Source organism: Diceros bicornis, chromosome 28 (genome assembly GCF_020826845.1).
Source record: "Diceros bicornis minor isolate mBicDic1 chromosome 28, mDicBic1.mat.cur, whole genome shotgun sequence".
Lineage (NCBI taxonomy): Eukaryota > Metazoa > Chordata > Mammalia > Perissodactyla > Rhinocerotidae > Diceros > Diceros bicornis.
The window spans coordinates 22497720-22520800 of NC_080767.1; the positions used below are offsets into that span (position 1 = coordinate 22497720).

At 53.0% G+C, this 23081-nt stretch overlaps 1 protein-coding gene across 1 annotated transcript in view; it reads right to left on the minus strand.

Annotated features, from left to right (window-relative positions):
* The window catches only part of AKNA (AT-hook transcription factor), a 47774-nt gene that overhangs the window by 18693 nt on the left and 6000 nt on the right, over window positions 1–23081 (minus strand). The window contains exons 2-12 of the mRNA XM_058523858.1: window positions 22642–23028; window positions 18355–19406; window positions 16592–16666; window positions 10962–11118; window positions 10077–10231; window positions 6908–6967; window positions 4777–4904; window positions 4058–4265; window positions 2301–2455; window positions 2021–2197; window positions 931–1180 (exon numbers count right to left, since the gene is read on the minus strand). Of these exons, the coding sequence (XP_058379841.1) occupies window positions 931–1180; window positions 2021–2197; window positions 2301–2455; window positions 4058–4265; window positions 4777–4904; window positions 6908–6967; window positions 10077–10231; window positions 10962–11118; window positions 16592–16666; window positions 18355–19406; window positions 22642–22975 (2751 nt within the window). The 5' untranslated portion in view covers window positions 22976–23028. The remainder of the gene's footprint in view (window positions 1–930; window positions 1181–2020; window positions 2198–2300; window positions 2456–4057; window positions 4266–4776; window positions 4905–6907; window positions 6968–10076; window positions 10232–10961; window positions 11119–16591; window positions 16667–18354; window positions 19407–22641; window positions 23029–23081) is intronic.

Sequence of the window (23081 nt, forward strand, 5' to 3'; positions counted from 1 at the left end):
CCAGAGGCTCACAGGCGAGGAGGCTGGCCCAGCTCCCAACATCCGGGCCCAGAGCGGGAGGGTCCTCCGGTGCTCAGGCCCCAGCACGAGCACCGGGACCACAGCAGGGACTCAACGCCTGAGAGGACCCTGTGGAAGTCTCGCTTCCCAAGGAGTGGGAGCCAGGGCCCTGGGGAGGGATCCTGCAGTAGGTTTCCTGAGCGGAGGAACAGAGGAGGAGGAGGAGGGAACAGTCCCGTCGTGGGCATGGGATTCTCTTTTCCCCTTCTTTTGGCTGGGCCTGGAATGCCATGGTCCTCTCTGACTGCAGAAACGCCAGGCCCAATGAATTGAGAAAACAAAATCCATCAAACATGACACCTCCTACACACGGGGGTCTAACACAAGACATACAGAACACGAACAGAATGGCACAGGCGCCTGCCCTCAGTGTGTTCACGGTCTCGTGCAGATTCCTTACCATGGGATGTTCTCACAGGGCCACAGGTGTGCATGTGTGTGTGTGTGTGTGTGCACACATGCAGATACGTGCGCTATGGGAGGATCCGCAGCATAAGCCACATTTCCATAGTGATCTGTGACTCCTGCAACAGTTTCAAAATCGCTGCGCTGACGGCACAAACAGGGCATGGAGTCAAGGACTACCCGCTCCGGTTCAGAGGGCAATCAGAGAACTACAGGCAATGGGCTACAAGCTCTCAGAGGAGGAACAAGAGCTCCTGGCAGAGGGACGGGGTGGGGTGGGGGGCAGCTACGGCAGACAGGCAGCACTGGGCATAAGCCCTGAATGATGGGCAGGATTGTGACTGGCAGGGACAGAAGCAGGCATTCCAAGATGGAAAGCATGTGCAAAGTCCCGGGGGCAGAAAGCTCCAGGAGATCCAAGAGTGGCCCCGAGGCTCAGAGCCCATGCCCCTTGTGGACGCTCACCTCCAGGTGGGGCCCGCCCACTTGGTGCCGAGACTTCCGCGGAGGAAGGTGCTCCGAGACGCCACTTCCCTCTAGGCTGGTCAGACTGCTCTGGTGGGACTCCGTGGACTTGGTGCCCCGAGGGGGTGGTGGCCTGCTAGGGCCTGGAGGAGCCGCCTCGGCTTTGCCCAGGCCCTGCAGGTGCCCATCTCTGGCCATGGATGCACGGAAGCCCGCTGGCTTCCCGGACACCATCTGCTCCACAGTCTCCCTGGCAGGGAAGGAGAGGCATGCCACCTCTGAGCCCGGGCATGACCGCGCAGCCCTGTCCTGGGAGCCCAGCCATCCAGGGCACAAGCTCCGTGGGCAGACACCCTGGGTGCCCACTCTGCTTCTGCCACCTTCTAGCTGTGTGACCTTGGGCAAGGCACCTCCCCTCTCTGAACCTCGCATTTCTCAACTGAAAAATGGGGATGCCAACAAAAGCCAGCCAGTACACCACAGCAGAAATAGCGTGGGAACAAACGGCTGGAGCATCGCTTCCCAGGGTCCAGGCATCTACACACCCCCTTCCCATTTCAGCCATTTCTGTAAACTCCAATCTACTCAAAACGACTTCAGGTCACTATTATAAACAGGACACCGATATTTCCTGTTACACATAGAAACTAACTTTGGAAATAAATACAAAAAATATGAAAACAGTATTACTATATTCTAGATAGACCCTGTTGCCTGCTAAGGCTCTGGGCCTGAGACCTCTTCACTAATTCTCTCTCTCTCTCTCTTTAAAGGAAGATCAAGAGAGGTGTTGAAGATACTGTAGCACTAATGGAGACTTTTTCCTTGACGTACTTGGAAGGTCTGAGACTGAGAAGGAGAATAATGTCATTTAATGCCACATCTGTCCTACCGAAGGTCACGACCCATGTCACCCAAAATCATTTCAAGAGCTATCCGTGGTAGCCGTTCCACGTTTTGGAGAGACACTGAGCTACAGGTCAGGAAAGCCATTTCTAAACTGTAAAGAGTTGCCTGGCACACTATGACTGTCACCACCCCTGTGGGCTCCGAGTTGCTATGGGACAAGCAGGGAGGCTCCCTGACATACTGGCGGGGGGCCCGGTGACTTCTCTCAGCCTGCGCCGGGAGCTGCCTTGCGGGGAGCCTGCTGGCCTCCGCTCTCCCTGGAGCTGGAGCTGGCCCGTCAACTTCCTGGGAGCGGCCCTCCTCCTCCTCCTCCTCCTCCATCCTCAGGGCTTCTGGGAGGCACTTCACAGTGAGGTACCTGCCGAAGAAAACACAGAGGAGCGTGACTTCTGCCCAGCAGGCCCAGCCAAGATCCAGCCCCTCGGCCAGCGGCCCTGGCCTCACTCCTGCTGGGCACTCACCGCTCCAGGAGGCCGTGGAAATCCTGTTCCGTATGCAGCCCCTCGCGCCCCAGTGGGGCCGGGAGGCCCGGCGGCGTGTTCTCCCGCTCACTGCTGGCCGTGCTCAGCTCCACGTTCTCGTGCAACGGGCAGGGGTCGATGCTGGGGGCATCAGGCTGGGGCCAGAAAGGTGGAGGGGCAGAGATTCAGCAGATACCTAAACACCACTTTTTCAGGACCTGCCTTATGCCAGGCTCATGCTGGTGCTGACGAGTAAGAGATAGGTTAGACCCACTAACCCCGCCACCCTTTTATGGGTGTGCAAAAGGCAAGGACTGGATCACATGACCTTCAAGACTGACTGCCAAGAATTGAGCACTGGCTGTGTACCTGGCACCACGCAGGCACCACTTCACAACAACCCCACCAGCACAGACGGTTATTAGAACCCATTTCACAGACGGGTAACTGAGGCTCAAATTTACCCAACGTCACACAGAAGAGAAGGGCAGGGCTGAGATTTGAACCCAGATTTCCTGCCAGAAGCACCTCTCCTGACCTCCCCCCACTCCAGTATGGACACCCAGTCCCCCAAAACCCCTTCACTGTGGGAGTGTGGGAGCCCTCAGGATGGTGTGCTTGGGTTTTCACCCATTAGTGTGTGAGGCAGCGCCTAGTAGAGTTTTCCTACCCTCTGGGACAGAGCACAGTGTGAGAGAATTTCCCACAAATCAGTGGGCCACCGAGACCTCAGTGTCGTGGATGCCCCACCAGCGCCCAGCCCTCTCCCAGCCCCCGGCCCCTCCCCTGCTCTAGTCAGTCCCCAGCAGACAAATCTTGGCAGCACAGGCAGCAAGGAGCACACAAAACAAGGCACAGAGACTGCACCTCTGGCACCTGTGTGACCTCTCTACACTCAGTTCGCTCAAGTGTAAAACACAGATAGTGATTGTGTCTCGTGGGGTTGTGATGGGGGCTGGAGGGAATTCGACAAAGCCCCTTCCACGCATGGCCCTTGTCCCGGGTCTCCCATCTTTGTGAATAGTCCCTAGATCCATCCAGTACCACAAGCTAGAAGCCTGGAGGGCAGCCTTGGCTCCCTCCCATCTCACCACCACTCCAAGTCCAGTTGAATGTGCCTTCTAAACCTCTCCCAAGTCCATGTGCATCTCTCCATCTGCCCCACCACCTCCCAGCCTCTGACTGGCCCACCTGCAAATCCTCTTACGTCCTCCCCTGCTGAAAAACCAAGCAGAGTTTAAGACCAAGCCCTTGATGTGACCCACAAGCCCCTACCTCATGGGGCCCCTACCTGCCTCTCCAGCCACATCTCTCAGACAACTGCTCCCTCACTTTCCATACTCCAACCACAGGGCCTTTGCACAGGCTGTTTTCCCTGCTGGATGGCTTTTCCTCTTCTGCACCTACTAATTCCTACTCATCCTCAGATCTCCTTTAAACATTACTTCCTCAAGGAAAGTTTTTCTGACTCCGTAAATTCAGTTATGTTACCCTGTTACCTACTCTTATAGAATCTCATAATTCTCCTTCAGAGCACTGACCAAAATTATAGTTAAATAACGCTGTAACCGGTTCAACTAGACAGAAGACTCCAAGAGGGTAGAGGTCACCTATTTTCTTTGTTTCCCACTGAATTCCCACCACGCGTCATGGGTCCTGGCATATGGCACACACTTCATAACTATGTAGTGAAGAAGTCAATTAATGAAGAAAAGAATGACGGAAGGAACAGTCAATATGGTTGAGCGAAGAGGTACCTCAGGGCAGAGGGTCTGGGTGGCCGGCGTGAGGGCTTTTCCAGAAGGAAAGGGCAGGCATGGTGGCTGGTGGGGGGAGGGCGTGGCTGGGGGGCTGTCCAGAGCCGAGTCTGACCCAGCTGGCTCAGGCTCCTGCTGGTTCTGGTCCACGTGGTCCTTCAGCTCTTCCAGGCGAATTCCCAGCTGGAATATCTCCGCCTCCAGCTCCCTGGAAGGGGGAGACATCGGCACGGGGAGCCTGGGACGGCAGCCTCATCAGGCGGGTCTGGGAGGCTGCGCTTCAGAGCAGGGCCACCAGAGAACGCTCATGGAGGGTCCACTGGACGTCATCACTTAGATTATGTGGAGAACTTGAAACAAACAAGATGAAAGTGGACGCCACTGGGGATCAGGAGGCCTCGGCCCGAGTCTTCCTCTGCCACCAACAGGCTGTGGGACCTTGAGTGAATCCTTTCCCCTTCTGGCCTCAGTTTCCCCATTCTCTAAGGAGGGGTTTCAGTTCTTATCTCCAAGGTCACTTCTCATGGCAGTGAATCCAGAAGGACACAAATCTTAGCCTTCAAGTATTCCCCAATTTGGATAGGTTGCTAATTGGAATAGGATTTCTCTATGTTCCGTTAGTGTACAAATTATGAGGACGGAGGCTGCCCTTCCTGGTGACCAAGGGAACCCAGGGCCTTCCTCATCTGTCCTCCCAGGCCACTCTCCCCAGCACGCACCTGCCAGGATCAAATCTCCCAGGTGTCCCCTCGGAGCCAGCAGCCTGCTGGGCCAGATGCTGCTCCCTGCAGGCCTTCAGGTACCCCTCCTCCAGGGCTGCGTGGGCAGCCTTTAGCCGCTGGAAGCCCTGAAACCAGAGCAGGCCAGGCAGACTTGAGTGCCCAGCCCCCGTGGGCTCCAACCCTGCAGAGGCACGGACTAGACAGCTCGTGGTGGGCCATGGGACTCACCCCGGGTCTTCCCCGAGGTCCTGGAAGGCTGGGGTTAGGACCCTCTGGAGCCAGCCTGCCCTGGTCGAGCTCTCTGCCGTCAGGCTAGCCCGGAAGAGGCACAGCTAGAGTCTCAGCCCCAGCTCCAGAGGGCACCCGTCCTTCCTGGGTAGACCCACAAGAACCCCCATGTTCCATGACGGTCATAATGTCAAATATGCTATCACTATGTCCCCAGAAGGACCAGGTACTGAAGAGACTACAGATCCTCATTCTTGATTTTCAAAACTGTGGATTTTGGAACATTAGCCACTCTTTTCCCAAATCCTATAGACTATCACGACAGATGATGTTATTATCATCACTGTCATATTGATAATGATAACATTTACTGAGCATGGGGGCTCTGCGCTAAAGCACTTTGCATTATTCATTTAATCTTCAACATGATCCTAAAGAGAGAGGTAATTTATCCTCTTCATTTAAAGAGGAGGAAACTGAGGCACAGAGAGGTTATTTAAGTTGGTGAAGGTCACACAGTGAGTAAGTTGTAGAGCCAGGATTTGAACCCAGGTCCTCTGGCTCCAGAGCTCATGGTCCTAACGATTACACCAGGTCCCCAGAGTAAAGGTGATGACAGCCAACACGTGGCTAAAACTACAGCAGGCGGGATCATTACCCCTGGCTGAAAACCATCCCCATCCCACTCATTCTGTGCAGACAACAGACTGAGTCCGAGGAAAACTAGAGTCTAGTCCCCAGTCAAGCTTGATCCTCCAAGAGCTCTCGACCTCCCTGGATATGGGGGAATTAGGATAGAGGGGAAGAAAGAGAATGGTTTTTATTTTCAAGGTCCTTGATCATCTGCCCAGTGAGATACTATAATACATAGCACACATTTTGTAATCGGAAAATGTAGGTGACATCTCTATAATAACATAATAATCAGTAACATAGTAAAAATATCATAATATTTTTTTACAAACCAGGAGTGTTGCATTGGCCCCTCTGAGCCCTCACTCAGCTCCTGTCCCCAACCTGCTCTGTACCTCCAGCATCACTGGGCTCCCTGCCCCCTGGCTTCCCGTGGGGTCTGTGCAGTGGGGGGCATACATAAGAGGTCACGGGGTTGGGGAAGAGAGACCTGGGAGGGAACAGCTCTGGGCAGGTGTTAGTCCCTGGGCTTCCCTGGTCCCGTCGGGCCCCTGATGCTGCCGACACCCCTGCTCACAGCCCCTCCACTGACCCCCACACTCTCAGCTCTCAGATCTCCATCTGCTCCTCCTGGGACCCTGGCTGATGCACTAGAAACCTAGATTTTATATATGACTGTAGTCATCTAGAAATACCAAAGTCCAAAAGGAAATAAGCCAATAACGGCTAGATTAGGGGTCTCTTCCCCCTTTTCCCTCTGGTTTTCAAATTTTTGGCAATTACTTTTATAATAAAAAAATTAAAAAAAAGAAAAGTCCTTCTTCTGGTTACTGAGAGGCAGGATAATCAGTGGGAAGCTGTGCAGGGCAGTGATTGCGACCCTGGACTTGGGATTCAGACAGACCTGGGTCTGAGCTCTGCCGCCTACTAGCCATGTGGTCTCCAAATCCCTCTCTGGGCTTCAGTTCCATCCCAGTTAAATGGGGGCGATGACTGTAACTGCCCCCTGGTTCTGATGATGACAAAATGAAACAGAGTACATCAAGGGCTTACCACAGTGCCTGGCACACCACCACTTAACAAGTGGGCACTACTGTGTGACCATGATCATTACCGTGGAAAGCTAAGAGGGGCTGTTTGTTCCAGAAGGAGACACTGTGTCTGGGATTCTCTGGCTGTCTCGCAGCAAATGAGGCTTCAGAGACTCCGCTGTGGGAGACAGAGCCGCTGTCTGCAGCTCCCAGGGCCTCTCCCAGAGTGGCAGTACCTTGAGCTGGTCCTGGGGCGTCAGCCGTCCTGCCCGCATCAGGCCCACGAAGGACTCCACCTGGACATTGGGAGGGGAGGAAACACGCCCCATTAATCCAGACCCCGGAGGACGAGTCCTACAGACCCCCGCACTCAGCCACGTTCACGCTTGGCACGAGGAGCTGGGTCCCACCGCCAGATGTGGGTTTTCTGCCAGGCACAGAGTGGCAGGTGCCAGAAAGTGACTCCACCACTGGCCTCGGCCATGGCAGCCTTGGGAGAAATCAAAGTGGAACCTCTAGGGATGTATCCACAGCAATTTGCACTCACTCATGTGCATGAAGACCTTTGAGGCAGGGATATTTATTGCAGCATGGTCGGGGGGAGATGGGAAACAACCTACACGCCTATTTGTGGAACAGTACGCAGCCATCAAGAAGAGGAAGGCATATGGGTATGTTCTTTATAAATGCCTCCAAGACCTACTTTTCAGCATCAAATCAGGGTACATGACAGTGTTTATAGCATATTACCATCTGTATAAAATATATGGAGAATAAAAAATGGAAATACATAAATACATTTGCTTGTGTATTATAAGCTGTCTCTAGAAGGATGCAGGAAACTGAAACATTGATTGCTTCTGGGGAGGAGAACTGGGTGGCAGGGGGACAAGGATGGGAGGGTGGTCTTCTACTCTATGTATCCTTTGAAATTTGAACAAAGTGAATTCATTGCCTGCCTAGAAATAAATATTCAAATTTGGAATATTAAAAAAGTCAAGGTACAGGGGCCAGCCCAGTGGCGTAGCAGTTAAGTTCGTGTGCTCCGCTTCGGCGGCCTGGGTTTGCAGGTTTGGATCCCGGGCTCGGACCTATGCACTGCTTATCAAGCCATGCTGTGGCGGCGTCCCACATAAAGTAGAGGAAGATGGGCACGGAATGTTAGCCCAGGGCCAGATCTTCCTCAGCAAAAAGAGTAGGATTGGCATCGGATGTCAACTCAGGGTTAATCTTCCTCACCAAAAAAAAAAAAAAAGAAAAGAATCAAGGTGCAGTATAGTACACATACTTATGTGACCAATTCTATAAACGTGCGTGTGTGTGTGCACTGAACATTTTTGCATGGAGCAGAAGGGCCAGGGCGAGAGAAAAGATTTTCACTGACTATCCCCTTTGTACTGTGTGAGAGTCTTTACTGTGGCCATCTATTACCTTTATAAAAAATTTTTAGGGGCCAGCCTGGTGGCGCAAGCGGTTAAGTGCCCACACTCCACGGCTGCGGCCCGGGGTTCACCGGTTCGGATCCTGGGCACGCACCGACGCACTGCTTGGCAAGCCATGCTGTGGTGGCATCCCATATAAAGTGGAGGAAGATGGGCACGGATGTTAGCCCAGGGCCAGTCTTCCTCAGCAAAAAAAAGAGGAGGATTGGCAGATGTTAGCACAGGATTGATCTCTTCACAAAAAAAAAAAAAAAAATTTTAATTAGGAAAAAAAAGACAAAAGATGATTTGGGGATCATTTCTAGGAAAACTAGAGATCAGTGCTAAAATATAATATAGAAATGTATATAATATAATGATATTATATTATAATATATAATTTACATAACATAAAATAGAAATGTAATGTAAACTACATATGTAATTTAAAATTTTCTAGTAGCCATATTAAAAATGTAGAAAGAACAGATGAATTAATTTTAATAATAATTTTATCAACCTAAAATATTATTTTGACATACAATGAATACAAAAAATTATTAATGTGATATTTTATATTCTTTTTGTCGCACTAAGTCTTTGAAATCCGGTATGGGTCCTAGACTTACCGCACATCTCAATTTGGACTGGCCACATGTCAAGTACTCCCTAGCCACGTGTGACCAGGGGCTCCCGTAGTGGACAGTGTGGTTCTGGCTCATTAGGGGTCAGCTGGCGCCCCAGCTCCTGCTCAGCGTGACAGCCTTAACGATGCTTTACTTTACAACACACAGGACAAGGGAAAAAACATCTCTCCAGTTACAGGACACAGAATGGTGTTGGTAAAAAGGAACAGAGTGCTTGTTCATGCTGCTACACGGATGAGCCTTGAAAACATTATGCTGAGTGAAAGAAGCCAGACACAAAAGGACAAATATTGTCTAAATCCATTTATATGAAATGTCCAGAACAGGCAAACCCACAGAGACAGAAAGTAGATGACAGCTGCCAGGGGCTGGGGGAAGGGGAGTGGAGAGTGACAGCTTAACGGACAGGGGGTTTCTAACTGGGTGATGACAATGTTCTAAAATTGACTCTGGTGATGGCTGCACGACTCTGAACATACTAAAACCCACTGAAGTATTAACTTTAAATGAATGAATTGTACGGTATGTGAATTATATCTCAACAAAGCTGTTACCAAAAGAAAAAAAGAAAAGAATGGTGGTGTTTCTCTGAAGGAATTTGTTTGATGGACATGATGACGTATCTAACTATTGCATTTCCCTTTTTGCATTGACAACTGGGAAACTCAAAGCCAAACACGAATCTAGTAAAATGTTCGGAGTCCAAAAGAACGTTTTGTTTACTCATTTCACCCCAAGTTCATTTTATTCTTTTTCCACCTTTACTTCCCCTTCGCCCCAGTTTCCTCACTTTCGTTTTCAGAATGTGGTTACAATGCGTGTATTTTCTAAGCCTCTTTAAAGCACTTTTGGAAGAAGGCCAAGTGTATAGTTATAAACAGACCAGCAAACCGTCATTTGGACGATTTGATGAAAATATACAGGCCCTTTGAGAGGTGACTGAGAATTGGTTTCGGTAATGAAATGAACTAAGAAAGTGGGACGATTTACCCTGAAGAGGGAAAGGTAGCCTGGAGGTTCTATTATCCTTCCAGAATCCTGAAAGCTGAAAGTCTCCCTGGGGGTGAACCAGGAGACACTTGTAAGCACAAGTGGAGGGAGTTTAATAAGAAGCAATGCCACAAAAGAGAGTTCTACCCAGCAGGGGGTGACGAGGAGGAGCTGGGGCCCTGTGGCCCCTGACACCAGGGGAGGGGCTCCCCTTCTCGAGATGCCCAGGTCACCTCTGGCTGCGGAGTGACAGGTGGGCCTCGCAGAGCCCCCCATCCACGCCAGCAGAGGCTCTGCTTTCTCCAGATGAGTCACGTCTCACTGGGCAGAGCTGGGGTTCCGCTCACCTTGGCCAGGAACCGGCCGGCCTGAGAAGCCAGCGCCTGGGTCGGCTCCACTGACGGCTGGTCCTGGGTGATGCCCGGGTCCTCTGGAGGCCACGCTGGGGTGGGTGCGCTGGTGGGAGAGGAGGGGCTCAGGTCTCCTCGAGCCGATGGCCACCCTGGAATACACAACCACTGACCATTGGAGCCAAGAACAGCCCTTCCCGGGCTGAGAGACATGCTGAACCTCAAAACCAGCCCTTCCAGCATCAAGCTGCAGCTCGGTCATCGCACCATCATGCCATCCTCACACGGGCCCGGGAAGTGGGCTGGGTAGCGTCGTCTCCATTTATGGGAGAGGACAAGGGCCCGATCTGTCCCGGATCACACGGCTGGAGCCAAGCCAGGCCTCTGGGTTCCCAGTCAATAATGCAGGCTCTAACTCAGAACGTCGCGGGTTCAAATCCCACCCCTCTCCCTTGTAGTGGTGTGACTTTCGGCATATCTTCACCTCTCTGAGCCTTGGTCTTAACCGTCAGTGGGGTAACACCCGTGCATACCTCACCAGGCTGACGTGGGGATTAACCGAGATCATGAGTGGCAAGGCTTGGGGCTGGGCCTGGCCCTCATATGGCTCCACAGTGACGATGCTCTGTGCTATGCAACTTGCCCAAGATCACCCAGCTGCTAAGTGGCAGAGCTTCACCCAGGCGGCTCTGGCTCAAAGTGGGACACTGCCACACCTCCATCTGACCTCAAGTCAAAGGGCCCAGACAGGGGCTTCGCCTCCCTCCCCCACCTGCCCACCCCCGGCCTGAGGCCAGTGTCATCCCCAGGGAACAAAGTGTCCCCAGAGCAGCATCACAGGCAGAAGGAGCCCTCCAGCCATGTCTCCTCTCCCAGACTCACCTGAGACTTCAGCAGCCTGCGGGGCCTCGGCGGGGCCAGGCCACCGCTCCACAGAGTGGGGCTGTGGGATGGTGAAGGACAAGACCTTGGTCCCCTGGGGCATCGTCCCCATATGGATGCTGTGGCTGGGCTGGGGTGGGTCTGAGTACAAGTTTACCTGGCGGGGAGGGGAGGTACAAGCAGAGCCAAGTCAGGGTCAGGGCAAACCCACCCAAAAGGCCTCACCTTCATTCACACCATCACGTAGGCACTCAACAAACTCGCCCTGTAATAATAAACGCCACCTTTTAGTGGAGCCCTTGGGTGGGGGCCAGACACTGGGCAAAGGGCTTACATGTCCTTTCGTTCTCTCTTGATGGCAGTCCTGAAAGGGAGGCAGGGCAGGGACCATCATCCCCATCTTACAGAAGAGAGAACTGACACTCAGAGAGAATTGTCACTTACTCAAAATCTCCAGCTGATAAATCCTTGCGCTGGGGTTACAACCCTGCTTTGACCCCAAAGTCTATGGCGTTCCATATTAATAATTTTTATTAATAATATTTGTATTATAATTTATAAGATAATCATAATATAATTAACATAGTATTTAATATATAGCATGCATTATATGATAATATAATAGTTAATATTTATTACTAACAAGAACATTCTCAGTAATCATTATTATATTGATAATAACAGCAATGAAGGGCTGTTTGAATGGATGAGTAAACCAACAAGTGAATGACCTAATCTCTCAGTTGGAGCAGATCTCCATCATTTGAGGATGGATCTTATACGGTAAACAGCCCAGACGGCCAAGGAATACCATTTGAAGCTCAAAATTAGAGGAGACCCAGGTACTGTGCAGTGGTTTAGAGCAGGGGCTGGCAAACTGCGGTCTGTTTTTGTGAATAAAGTTTAGTGGACACAGCCATGCTCGTTTGTTTATGTATTGTCTGCGGCTGCTTTCACGCAGAGGTGAGTCCTTACCATAGAGACTGTGTGGCCCACAAAGTTGAAAATATTCACTATCTGGTCCTCTACAGAGAAAGTCTGCTGATCCCTGGCTTAGCGTGTGAGCTCTGCAGGGCCTATGTTCACGTCCAGGCTCTTGCACTGCCCACCTTTGAGTCCTGGAGCAGCTGACTTAACTAACCTCTCTGTGCACAAAGTGAGTGCTCAATAAACAGCAGCCACCACCCTCACATTCATCATCACCATCATTACCACCATCGCCATCACCATTACCATCATCATCATCACCATCATCACCATCACCATCATCCCCTTCCCCATCACCATCACCATTACCATCATCACCATGACCATCATCACCACCACCATCACCATCCCCATCCCCATCATCACCATCACCATCATCATCATCACCATGACCATCATCACCACCACCATCATCACCACCGCCATTACCATTACCATTATCACCGTCACCATCACCATCATCTCTATCACCATCCCTATCCCCACCATCACCATCACCATTACCATCATCACCACCACCATCATCAACACCATCACCATCACCATCATCCCCTTCCCCATCATCACCATCACCATGACCATCATCACCACCATTACTATCCCCATCATCACCATCATCATCATCATCACCACCACCATCACCATCCCCATCCCCATCATCACCATCACCATCATCATCACCATGACCATCATCACCACCGCCATTACCATTACCATTATCACCATCACCATCACCATCATATCTATCACCATCCCTATCCCCATCATCACCATCACCATTACCATCATCACCACCACCATCATCAACACCATCACCATCACCATTGTCATTTACATGGCCATCATAGAGGCAGGTCCCTGGAAAATCCAGTCCCCTGTGGTGCCTCGCCTCAGTGCCCCTGCTCCTCATAACGTCAGCTAGCTTATCTTACTGCCCCTGCTGCCCCAAGGTCAGGAGTGGGCTGTTGAAGGTGGGTCTGGTGGATGCAGCTCCCTGACCCCCAGGCAGGCAGCCTCTCCCTGCTTAAGCTGCTCTTCACGTCCTGGCTATGGCAGAAAAATCTACTCCAAAGAAAGAGACAATGGCCCACGTGGCTTGGCCCCCACTGCCTCCCCTTCTTTCAGGCCCAGCCTCTGATGAGAACAAAGCTGGATTTTAATAATCTCCTTGGCCATCTGCTCAGACTGGCCTGTGGGGGCTTGCCCACCAGCACCCCTCTCCTCCCGAGGTAACCCAGATCCCAGGGGGAGGCCCAGCCCTCCTGCATTTGTCCCCCTACCCCACCCTGCCACTCCCCCAGCCTCAGGCCCAGCCCACCAAGGCCCAACCTAGGGAACCACAGGAACCAGCAGCTCCCAGCACAGGCCCTGTTTCAAGGATCAGAGGAGCTTGAAGCAGAGGGGCCAAAGGCCTGTGCAGATGCCCAGGAAGCTGGGAGCTGGGGGTGGGTGCGGGCAACCACTGAGCTGTCTCCCAGGACACAGCCGGGACCCAGTCCAGGGCTCCCGGGCGCCTGCAAGCCAGATGTGCCCCAGTGCTCCCTGAGCATGGATTAGCTCCCTTGGGGGGTTAATCAGGACTCTGTGAGGGGTGGGCCAGAGACTGTGGGAAACACTGGGTTAAGTGACTATTCACTGCACAGATGGGTTTCTCACAGGCTTTAAAATGCTAATGGACTGTATGAATGGGACGGGGAGGGGAGGGAGCTGGGAGAACAGGAAGTGTTCCTCGCCTCCTCTGAACACACAAACCTCCCCACGCCCACCCCCAGGGGCTCCAGGGGCTTCTGGACCAACCAGTGGCCATCAGAAAGCACACTTTAGGAAAGGCAGTGTTATGTCCTCCCCCGATTCTTTCTGGGGTAGTTTCTGGTCTCCTCTACCCCTCCAGATCCCCCTCCAGCTGAGACGGGGGACAGGGGCTGGGGGGAGGTGGAACGCAGCAGCCAATGCATGAGATCACCATAAACTCTCGTCAGACACTGGCTGTAGAGAACAGAGCCAGGCGCGACTCCTGACCAGCCCAGGCTCCCAGCCCTGCAGCCAGGCTCCCTGGTCCTGCCCCACTCCCAGGCTCTGGATCCAGCGGTGCTCCCAGGCCAGGCCCCGAGGACGCCCTGGTCAGCCTCCCCAGTGCGGACCCGGCGATTATCCAGTCCGTTCTGCTGGAGAGCGTGGTGTCAATAGTGGGCTTTGGAGCCAGATTGCTGGGCTCAAACCCCAGCTCCGGCACCTACTTGTTGAGTGATCTTGGGCAAATTACTGAACCTCTCTATGCCTCAGTTTCCCCAAGGGTAAATTACTTAGGACAGTGGTCTAAATAGCATGTATTACTATTGTTGTTATCACTGTAACACCCTCATTCCGCCTATCCCTATGCCTCTACCACAGACCCAGAGCCAGGGCTGGCTGGCTCACCAGGCATGGGGAAAAGAGCGCCCCCTCTGGACTCAGGTGGACGTGGGTTTAATCCCCTGCCAGCTGGGGGGTGTTAAGCAACCACTCCACCCAGCTGAGCCTCAGTTTCCTCTTGTGAAGAGGCTTCACCGAGGTGACCCTGGTGGGGCACTCAGCCTGGGGCCTGGCACCAGTTCACTGCTCAGCAAATGCCAGTCTCCTGCCCCTGGAGCCCACCCATTGCTGCCCACCCAGCGCCGGTCCCGGCCTGAGGGTCCAGGGACAACAGCCTTCGGGGGATCAAGTCTACAGAGCCCTGGACAGAGTGGGAAGCCGGCTGGAAGCCCGGCTCCCCCAGGCCCCGTGGGACCACGGTGAGTCCCCTCCCTACTCAGGCTCCGTGTTCTCCTCAGTGCGTTACAACAGTGAGCCCTGCCTGTACTGTTCCCCCGAGGTGGCTGTGAGATTGCCGGGGTGGGGGGGTGCTTGAGGGGAGGTCGGGGCGGAGAGTATAGTCCTGCTTCCAGAAGAATCCAGCTGACCTGTGCTCACCCTTCGACTGAAAAGAATCCACTGGCCAAGGAGTCTTTTCCCAGAAAGCGGAAGTGGGTGACCATCTTCCCTCCCATGCCCCCCTCACACACATAGGGGTCTGGGTCACCAGCCAGGCCAGGGTGACCACACATAGGAGGCCCTGAGTCCCCACTGGGTCAGGGGAGTGCCCATTAGAGGAGGCAGCACACTCTGTCCACCTCTGCCGGTGCCAGCACTGTGCCTGGCACACATGGGCACCAATGAACACCTTCATATTAATATTATTCATAATAATCATATTCCCTTAGGGAGTACTCGCCAGGTGCAGGTACATGCTTTCCATATACTGACTCATCCCGTTAAATGAGTAAAGGAGGAAGGAAGGAAAGGGGGGAGGGAGGAGATGCCCCGAGCCTCTGCCCCTGACCACGACCTTTGGCAGCCTCGGCCCCTCCGGCGGTCCCAGCTCCCCAGTCTGTTAGATGTAGGAGCTGAGGGTTTCCACCTGATGACCAGTTGCTTTCTCCTCGGACCTTCTAGGAGTCTGCAGCCATGAGAATGTGGTTTCCCCGGGGAGGAGACCTCACCAAACCCCCTCTGTCCTCCCTAAGTCTCCCTGTCCCTTCCGTCCCTGAACGTGGCTCAGCAGAGCAGAGAGCTGGAAGCAGGCTTGAGACCTCAGGGGGAGCCAGTGGCCCCAGGAGGAAGGTGTGATTAACTCCCTTTTACAGATGTGCCAAGGAGGCCAGGATGGGAAGGGACCCGGCTGTCATGAGGCAAGTGTGGGGACACAGGACGACTCCTGCTCCCAGAACAGGGCCCCTTCCGTTTTCTCCTCTTCTCACCACGGCTGCCTCCGCCCACACTTCGAGGAAGCCTCTAGATGGCGGATGGAGAGCAGCGCTGTGGTGGGGGAGGGGTCCTGGAGCATCACAGGGGCAGGCCTCGCTGTGGGGACCCTTGAGGGGGCTGAGCGAGAAGGAGGGTCTGCATCTCTGCACCTCAGCTCCCATCCGCCCTCCTACACTGCTGCCTGATGGGGCAAGAGAGGGGTAGGGGGAAGCAGGAAGCCGCAAGGGGCTGTGATGGGCCCCACTTCCTGCCTCACCCCAGAAAAGGGGAAGGTCCCCAGTGTCGAATTCACAGCCTTCTCTCAAGTCAGGGTGGGGGCTGGGCAAGATGGGGGTAGATGGATTTCCCCTCCACACTCCTCCTGCCACACACTGTGCATCCAGGCCAGGGGTGAGACAGCAGGGAGGGAGAAAGACAAAGGGGAGATCCAGGAAGGATCAGGCCCAGGAAACAAGCACCAGGAGCTGAGCAGAAATTCTGGGCTACTCCCTTGAGGCTCAGAGAGCCCAAGTAACTTCCTCAAGGTCACACAGCGGGTCAGTAATGGAGCCAGGAGTCGAGCCCAGGTGGTCTTACCCCAGAGCTCTTCTAGAAGGACAGAGCTTCTGGTGAGATTACTGGGCATCCTGGATTCTAGGATTCAAGGACGTCAAAGCTCATCAACGGAAAAGGAGACTGAGCCCAGAGAGGGCAAGGTCACTGCCTGAGGCCACAGAGAGACTTTGTGGTAGAATGAGGACTGGGTTCCAGTGTCCCCAGGGTCCCAGGAGGCAGGAGGCAGTGGCCCCTCTCAAAGACGATGGGACAGTGTCACCTCTGCGGGGCCTGGGCCCACACGTCCACCCCGCCCCAGCTTGTACCTTGGCCCCAAGGCGCAGCTGGTCGATGGTGTTCTCGGCCTCAGCGTACTTGGTGAGGAGCTTGCGGTAGTCTTCCTGTGGAGAGGAACGGCAACGCGGTCACATGCCAGGCTCCTCGCTGGGAGACCCCTTGCAGGGAACCCGCCCTCTAAAGGGGGCTTCTGGGTTCCGCAGAGTAAAAGAGCTCAGTGGCGGGTGCCGAGCAGACCCCTTCAGACTCACATGCAGTACAGACCCCCGTGGCCAAATTCTGGAGTGTCAGAGGCGGCAGGTCAGCTCCTCCACTGTCCCCAGCAATAAGTCAGGGACGAGGGCCTCTCGCTGCTTTACCTTGATGCATGACCCCAGTCACAACTGCTTGCTTATTTGTCCCAATTCCCTGCCCGTCTGTCAGTTCAGAGGGCTAAGGCCCACATCTGCCTTCCTCACTGCCCTGTTCCCGGGGCTTCAGTACTATGTGCTTCATAAGTGTTTTTTAATGCCTGATGGAATGAATCATCCAAGGATCCCTTGGTAGAAAAATAGAAGACTTGAAAATCAGAGTTGCATTGACTCAGGGTCACTACTTCCCTTACACAAAACTGAAGGGCTTCATCAAAACAAGTCATTGCAGGGGAATAGCGAACACAAATGTCATCGGTCACCTCTGAAAGATGCTAGGGAACTGACACATTGTTCTGAAAACTGATAATGAGAAGGACGGAATCCAGCATTTCTCCTGTCTTTCCCATGAGAACAAGACCTTGGTAACCAAATACTTGACGAGAGAAAGTTTTACTTTATAGAAGATTTCCAGCAAATAAATGCAGAAGGAGTGATGCCATTTCAATACTGCCACTTTGTCACCCCAAATGAAGGACTGGACCAAGGCAACGACCAGCAGTGGCCACTAGTATCACAAATGAGGGACCAGCAGGCATCCCATCCTTCCCGAAGGGCCCACCTGTGACACGCTCTTGCCAAAACATCCCTACCCGCACGGCGCTCATGGTCTAGAGGGGAAATAGATTCTAGCCTAAACCGACAATATATAGGAGAAAGAAAGGACAAGGGAACGTATCAAGAGACATCAGAGGGTGCATCGCAAGGTCCAGAATGTGGGAAACTCTATAGGACAGAACTGGTTTCCTCAACAAATAAATTACAACGAAGAAAGAGATTTGAAAAAAAAATGCGCAGAAAAGGTCGGCGGGGGGTGGGAGACTTGAAAGACATACTGGCAGAATGCAATATACGAGCTGTGTTTGGACCCTGATTCAAACAAACTGAAACAAACAAACCATTTATGAGACACATGGGAGACCTGAACACTGACTGGATATTGGACAATATTAAGGAGTAGGCATTAACTTTTAAGTAAGATAATGATATTGTGGTTATGTTTAAGATAGAATCCTTATTTTTAGATGTATATGCTAAAATATTTTTGGGTAAAATGCTTTGATGCCTGAAATTGGCTTCAAAATACTCCAGTAGGGTGAGCGGGGGAAGGGGTGAGGCCATAGATGAAAAGGGTTGCAGGGGCTGGGTGACGGGTATAGGGGGTTCATTATACTATTTCCTCTCCTGCATAAGTTTTGAATTTTTTCATAGCAGAAGTTAAAAACAAACAAATACAGACTACTCTTGCAGCATAAATGCAGTCATTGCTCTTTGTGAGCAAAGGGCCTGGGGTACAACCCTCCGTCCACCAGCAGGGGCTCCTGGGCCTCCAGACCAACAGGAGCCTTGGTGACATGCCTTCAGAAATGAGTCCGGCTTACCTGGAGTTGATGGACCAGCTTGGTGGCTTGTTCAGGTGTCTGAAATTCTTGCGGTACTCTGGTGATGGGGTGGGTAGGAGGCGCGTCCTTTCCCAGGCAGGCTTCTCCGCTGCTCAACAGCACCTCCCGCACGATCTCGGCAGGGGACTTGAAGACCAGCGGCCTGGCAGGGCCCTGAGGCTCCATGCTGTGGCTCCTGGACTTGGGGGGGTGGTAGCTCTCATCTTTGGGGAACCTCACCCGGGGTCCCACCTTGGAGAAATCAGGGAGCGGGTAGTTCAGCCGCCCCCGGCCGTACTTGGGGGTATCAGAAGAGGAGTGGCCAGCCAGAGTGGCTCTCTGCCTGGCTGGCGGCCTGTCCTGCCGGGCTGGCCTAGGCGGAGAATTCAGGGGGCTGATGGAGCCCGTGAATCGGGACGGCAGCGGCTTTGGTGCTGTCCGGGTTGGCTTCCAGCCTTGGTCCCCGGGCTGAGGGCAGGAGAGGCTGGCAGGTTCTCTCCTCCATCCACCTGCAGGACGCTGGAGGCTGTGGGCTGGGGGTGTGGAGGAGTCCTGGAACTCCGCGGGGGTTGCCAAAGCAACGCTTCCTCCAGTTCTGTTGTCCGCGTCCAGGAGGTGGTGGCTGGGGCTCTGTGGTAAGGTTTCTGCCAGGGCAGGGGGCTGGGGGACACTGGTCTCTCCTTCCCAGGTAGAATCAAGGCTGTCACTGGGGTGGTCAAGGCTCATGGTCCCACTGCTCCAGGACCTTGCAGAGCAGAGATCAACAGTTGGGTTGACCTCAGAATGTTCTGGAAGTTTGTCTCCACTGGCTTGTTGGCCAGAGGCCACACCCCACCCCAGAGCCACGGGGCTGGTGTTTCCATTGCCCCCGGAGCTGAGACCAGTCTCATACTCCAACCTTGGGGAGCTCTCTCCAGCTTCCTCGACCTCAGCGTCTCCCAGCGGCTCATCAGGCTCCTCTTCAGTCATGTCCGGTTGAGGATCCTGCTGGGGGAGCCAGTTGACAGGCAAGTTGGAACTTTCTGGGCTGTCCACATCCTCTGCTTCGAACTCTGGAAAGACAGGTCATTGCTTAGCATATATCAGGTCTGGACTCTCTGTGTGACGTTGCCTACGTCACCTTACTCCTCTGGGCTTTCAATTCCTCATCATGCAGTGATGGCGAGGATCCTAGTGAGCTCCCCATATGGCCAAGTACTTACCTAACACCTTCTCCAGTGGTCTCAAAGTTCCTCCAAACCCAAACCCCAAATCTGGTTGTCCCCCAGTGTGCCCCGTCTCAGCAAATGGCAACACCATCCCATCCAGTCACACAAGACACAAACCTGGGGGGCATCTTTGCCATCTCTCTCCTCTCAACCCCCATAATCCAATCTGTCACCTGGTCATGTCAGGATTACCTCCTATAGAGCTCTCAAATTCATCTATCGCTCGAAAGTTCACCACCAACACCTTTGCCCAAGCCAGTATCCTCTCTTGCCTGGACTACTGCAGTAGCCACCTAGTCATCTCCTCAACCCTCCTCCTCATCTCCCATCTGAAAACTCATCAATATCTTCCTGTTGTTCCCAAGATAGAGCTGTGTCTTTAATATGGTCCTAAGGTCCCTGCCTCTGGCCCCCATTAGCTCTCCTGATTCATCTCCCTCCATGGTCCCCCTCAGTCTCTCCCTGCTCTAGCCATGCCACGTTCTCTGCCACCACGGGGCCTTTGCACATGTTAATCCCTCTGCCAAGATCTTCTTTCCCTCCCTTTGCCTAGTTAACTCCTATTTGCCCCTCAGGCATTAGCTCAACCTTGACTTTATCAAGGAAGTCTTCTCAGATCTCCCTAAGTAGGTCAAATTCTCCATTTTATAGGCTTTCATAGGACTGAACACCTCTACTTTGAAATACTTATCACAGCTGACGTTTTCCATTTATTTACGTGATTGTTTCGTTAATATTTTCCTCCCCCACTACACTGTAAGCTCTATGAGGGCAAGGATACCATCTGGTTTTGTTTACTATTGTATTTGCAGAGTAGGTGCTCAATATTTGTTGACTGGATGGAGAGAAGGAAGGGAGGAAGGGAGACCAATAAGGTGCGCAAAGCTCCCAGAAAATGGATAGTGTTGTAATTATTACATAGTAGGTGCCCAAGAAATATTCCTCCATCCATCCACCCATTCTTTCACCTACCCATCTACACACTCACCCGTCCATCACCCACTCACCCATTGATCCAACCCTCCATTCTTTCAGTCATCCATCCGTCTACCTATCCACCCACCCACTCACCCATCTATCACCCACCACTCACCTATCCATCTACCTTCCACCCACCACTCACCAATCCATCACCCACCCACCCATCTATCCATCTACCTATCCATCCAGCCACTCACCTACCCATCACCCACCCACCCATCTATCCATCTACCTATCCATCCAGCCACTCACCTACCCATCACCCACCCACCCATCTATCCATCTACCTATCCATCTAGCCACTCACCTACCCATCACCCACCCACCCATCTATCCATCTACCTAACCATCCAGCCACTCACCTACCCATCACCCACCCACCCATGCATCCATCCATCTATGCATCATCCATGCAGTCAATGTTTATCGAGCACCTACTCTGTCCTAGACCGTGTGTCAGCCTCTGGGATAGATCCAAAGTTTCATGAGACATAGTCTGGATATCACCAAGCACAGACTCTGCTCTGGCCACATGCACCTTTGTCATAACCCTTGTGTCACCCTCTGCTCCCCCGAGCTCTTTCCCCTACCCTTGGCACCTCCACATCCTTCAGGTCCTTAAAATCTCCTTCAGCAAGCCGCTCTTGTTTACAGCGGCACATTTGAAGCCCAGAGAGGTTAAGTAACTTGCCAAAGATCACGCAGTGGTTCAGAGTGGTCCTGGACCTAGAACCTCGGTCCCAGCCATGCAGGCCAGTTAGTCTCTGCCACTAGGAGTCATGCAGTGGGGTGAAGAGAGCGGGCTTTGGAGCCAGGGAGCCCTGGTCCAATCGTGGCTCCTGGGATCCCTCACTGGGGGCCATGAGCAAGTAGCCGACCTCTCTGCAGCCTTTACTCCGACTGGAGGCTGGTAGCTCCTACCTGGCAGAGGGTGGTGAGGATGAAAAGAGACGTGGCCTGTGCTCTGCCCAGCCCTACACCTGGCACACAGGAAGGGCACAGGACACGGCAGCAGCTGTTATATCACAGCAGGGGGTTACCATGTGACCTCAGGAGGAGATACCCTGCCCTTTTATCCCAGCGCGTCCCAGCCACCATTCCCTGAGGGAGAGCTCGGAAACGTCTCCTGAGCGGGTAGCTGTGGGCAAAGCCCACTTTAAGCAGACCTGGCATGAGGAACCTTGGGGTAATGACACGATCCACTATCAGCCTATGGCTTCTCTGCCATCCACATGGGGCCTGCCTGATTCACAGAATCCTAAGACGGGGCGATTCATTCACGTTCCAACTGCAACAGGCACCACGTACAAACTCTTATATTCTCAATGGTGTCATTACTCCCGTTTCACAGATGGGGAAACCAAGATTCAGACAGGAGAAGGGCACACAGGAAGGGCACAGGACACGGCAGCAGCCAAGCCAAAGTAGGAATTTAATCTAAGTTGGTCTTGACACAAAGGGAACAGTTATTTCAGAAAACAAGGGATGCCAACATTCCCGCTGGCTAATTGGGAGTTTTAAAAATTTTAAAATGGGCATACACCCTAGACCAAGCAATTTACATTACCAAGCATCTTATCAAACCAAGTGTGCAAAGATGTACTAATAACATTCATCTCTGCATTATTTACAACAACAAAAACTAGAAATTAACTAAATGGCCAGGGGAAAGAGACTGGCCCTAACAAATGACAGAATACCCACACCAGGACTTCCCCTGCAGGCATTAGGAGTGACTTGTGGAGGAACATTTGATGAACTGGGAAAATGTTCATGTCTATTAAGTTATGAAAAGCAGGTGATAAGATACTTTGTAGAATACTGTTCCATATTTATATCACATTTGTAGAAATGCATACGGAAAAGAGTAGTCTGGACAATAACTAATTTTTAATTTTTCCTCTTTTTTGCTTATATTTCCTGATTTTTCTGCAATGGACAGTATTAATTATGTAATTTAAATCTTTCAAATTTTTTAATCATAGACTTCATAGATTTTAATTTAAAAAATCTCTAAAACTCCCTCCCACTCCCCCCATCCCGCCAGAAGAGGGGATGTTTGGGGGACCCCGCTGTGGGGGTGGGGGGCCAGTCTCACCCTCTCCCGCAGACTCTCCGGATGCGGAATCCTGGTGCTCCTCGGGCTGTGGCTCCGGGTCCCACCGCAGGGGCTGCAGGCGCTGCTGGGCGAGGCGGAAGTCCTCCAGGAGCTCGGGGCTGGTGGCATTGGGAAAGGGGCCCTCTTCTCCCCAGCCGCGTGTGCCACTCCCATCCGCACTCTTCTGCGCCTTGGCCCAGGCCCAGCGCCGCCGCCGGGACCCCTTCCCCAGGCCCGGCGTGGCCCAGTGGACCTGCGTCCCCGAGCTGGCGGTTGGGCCCGGCCTGCACTTCACCTGCGCCATTTCATCCTCGGGAGACAGAGCTGCCACCATGGGCACCAGAGTCACCGCCGGCTCCTCTCAGTGCCAGCCATCCTGCCTGCGGCCTGTTGGGGACACAAGGGGTGCAGCGTTACTCCTCCAGTCCCCTCCTTTCCAG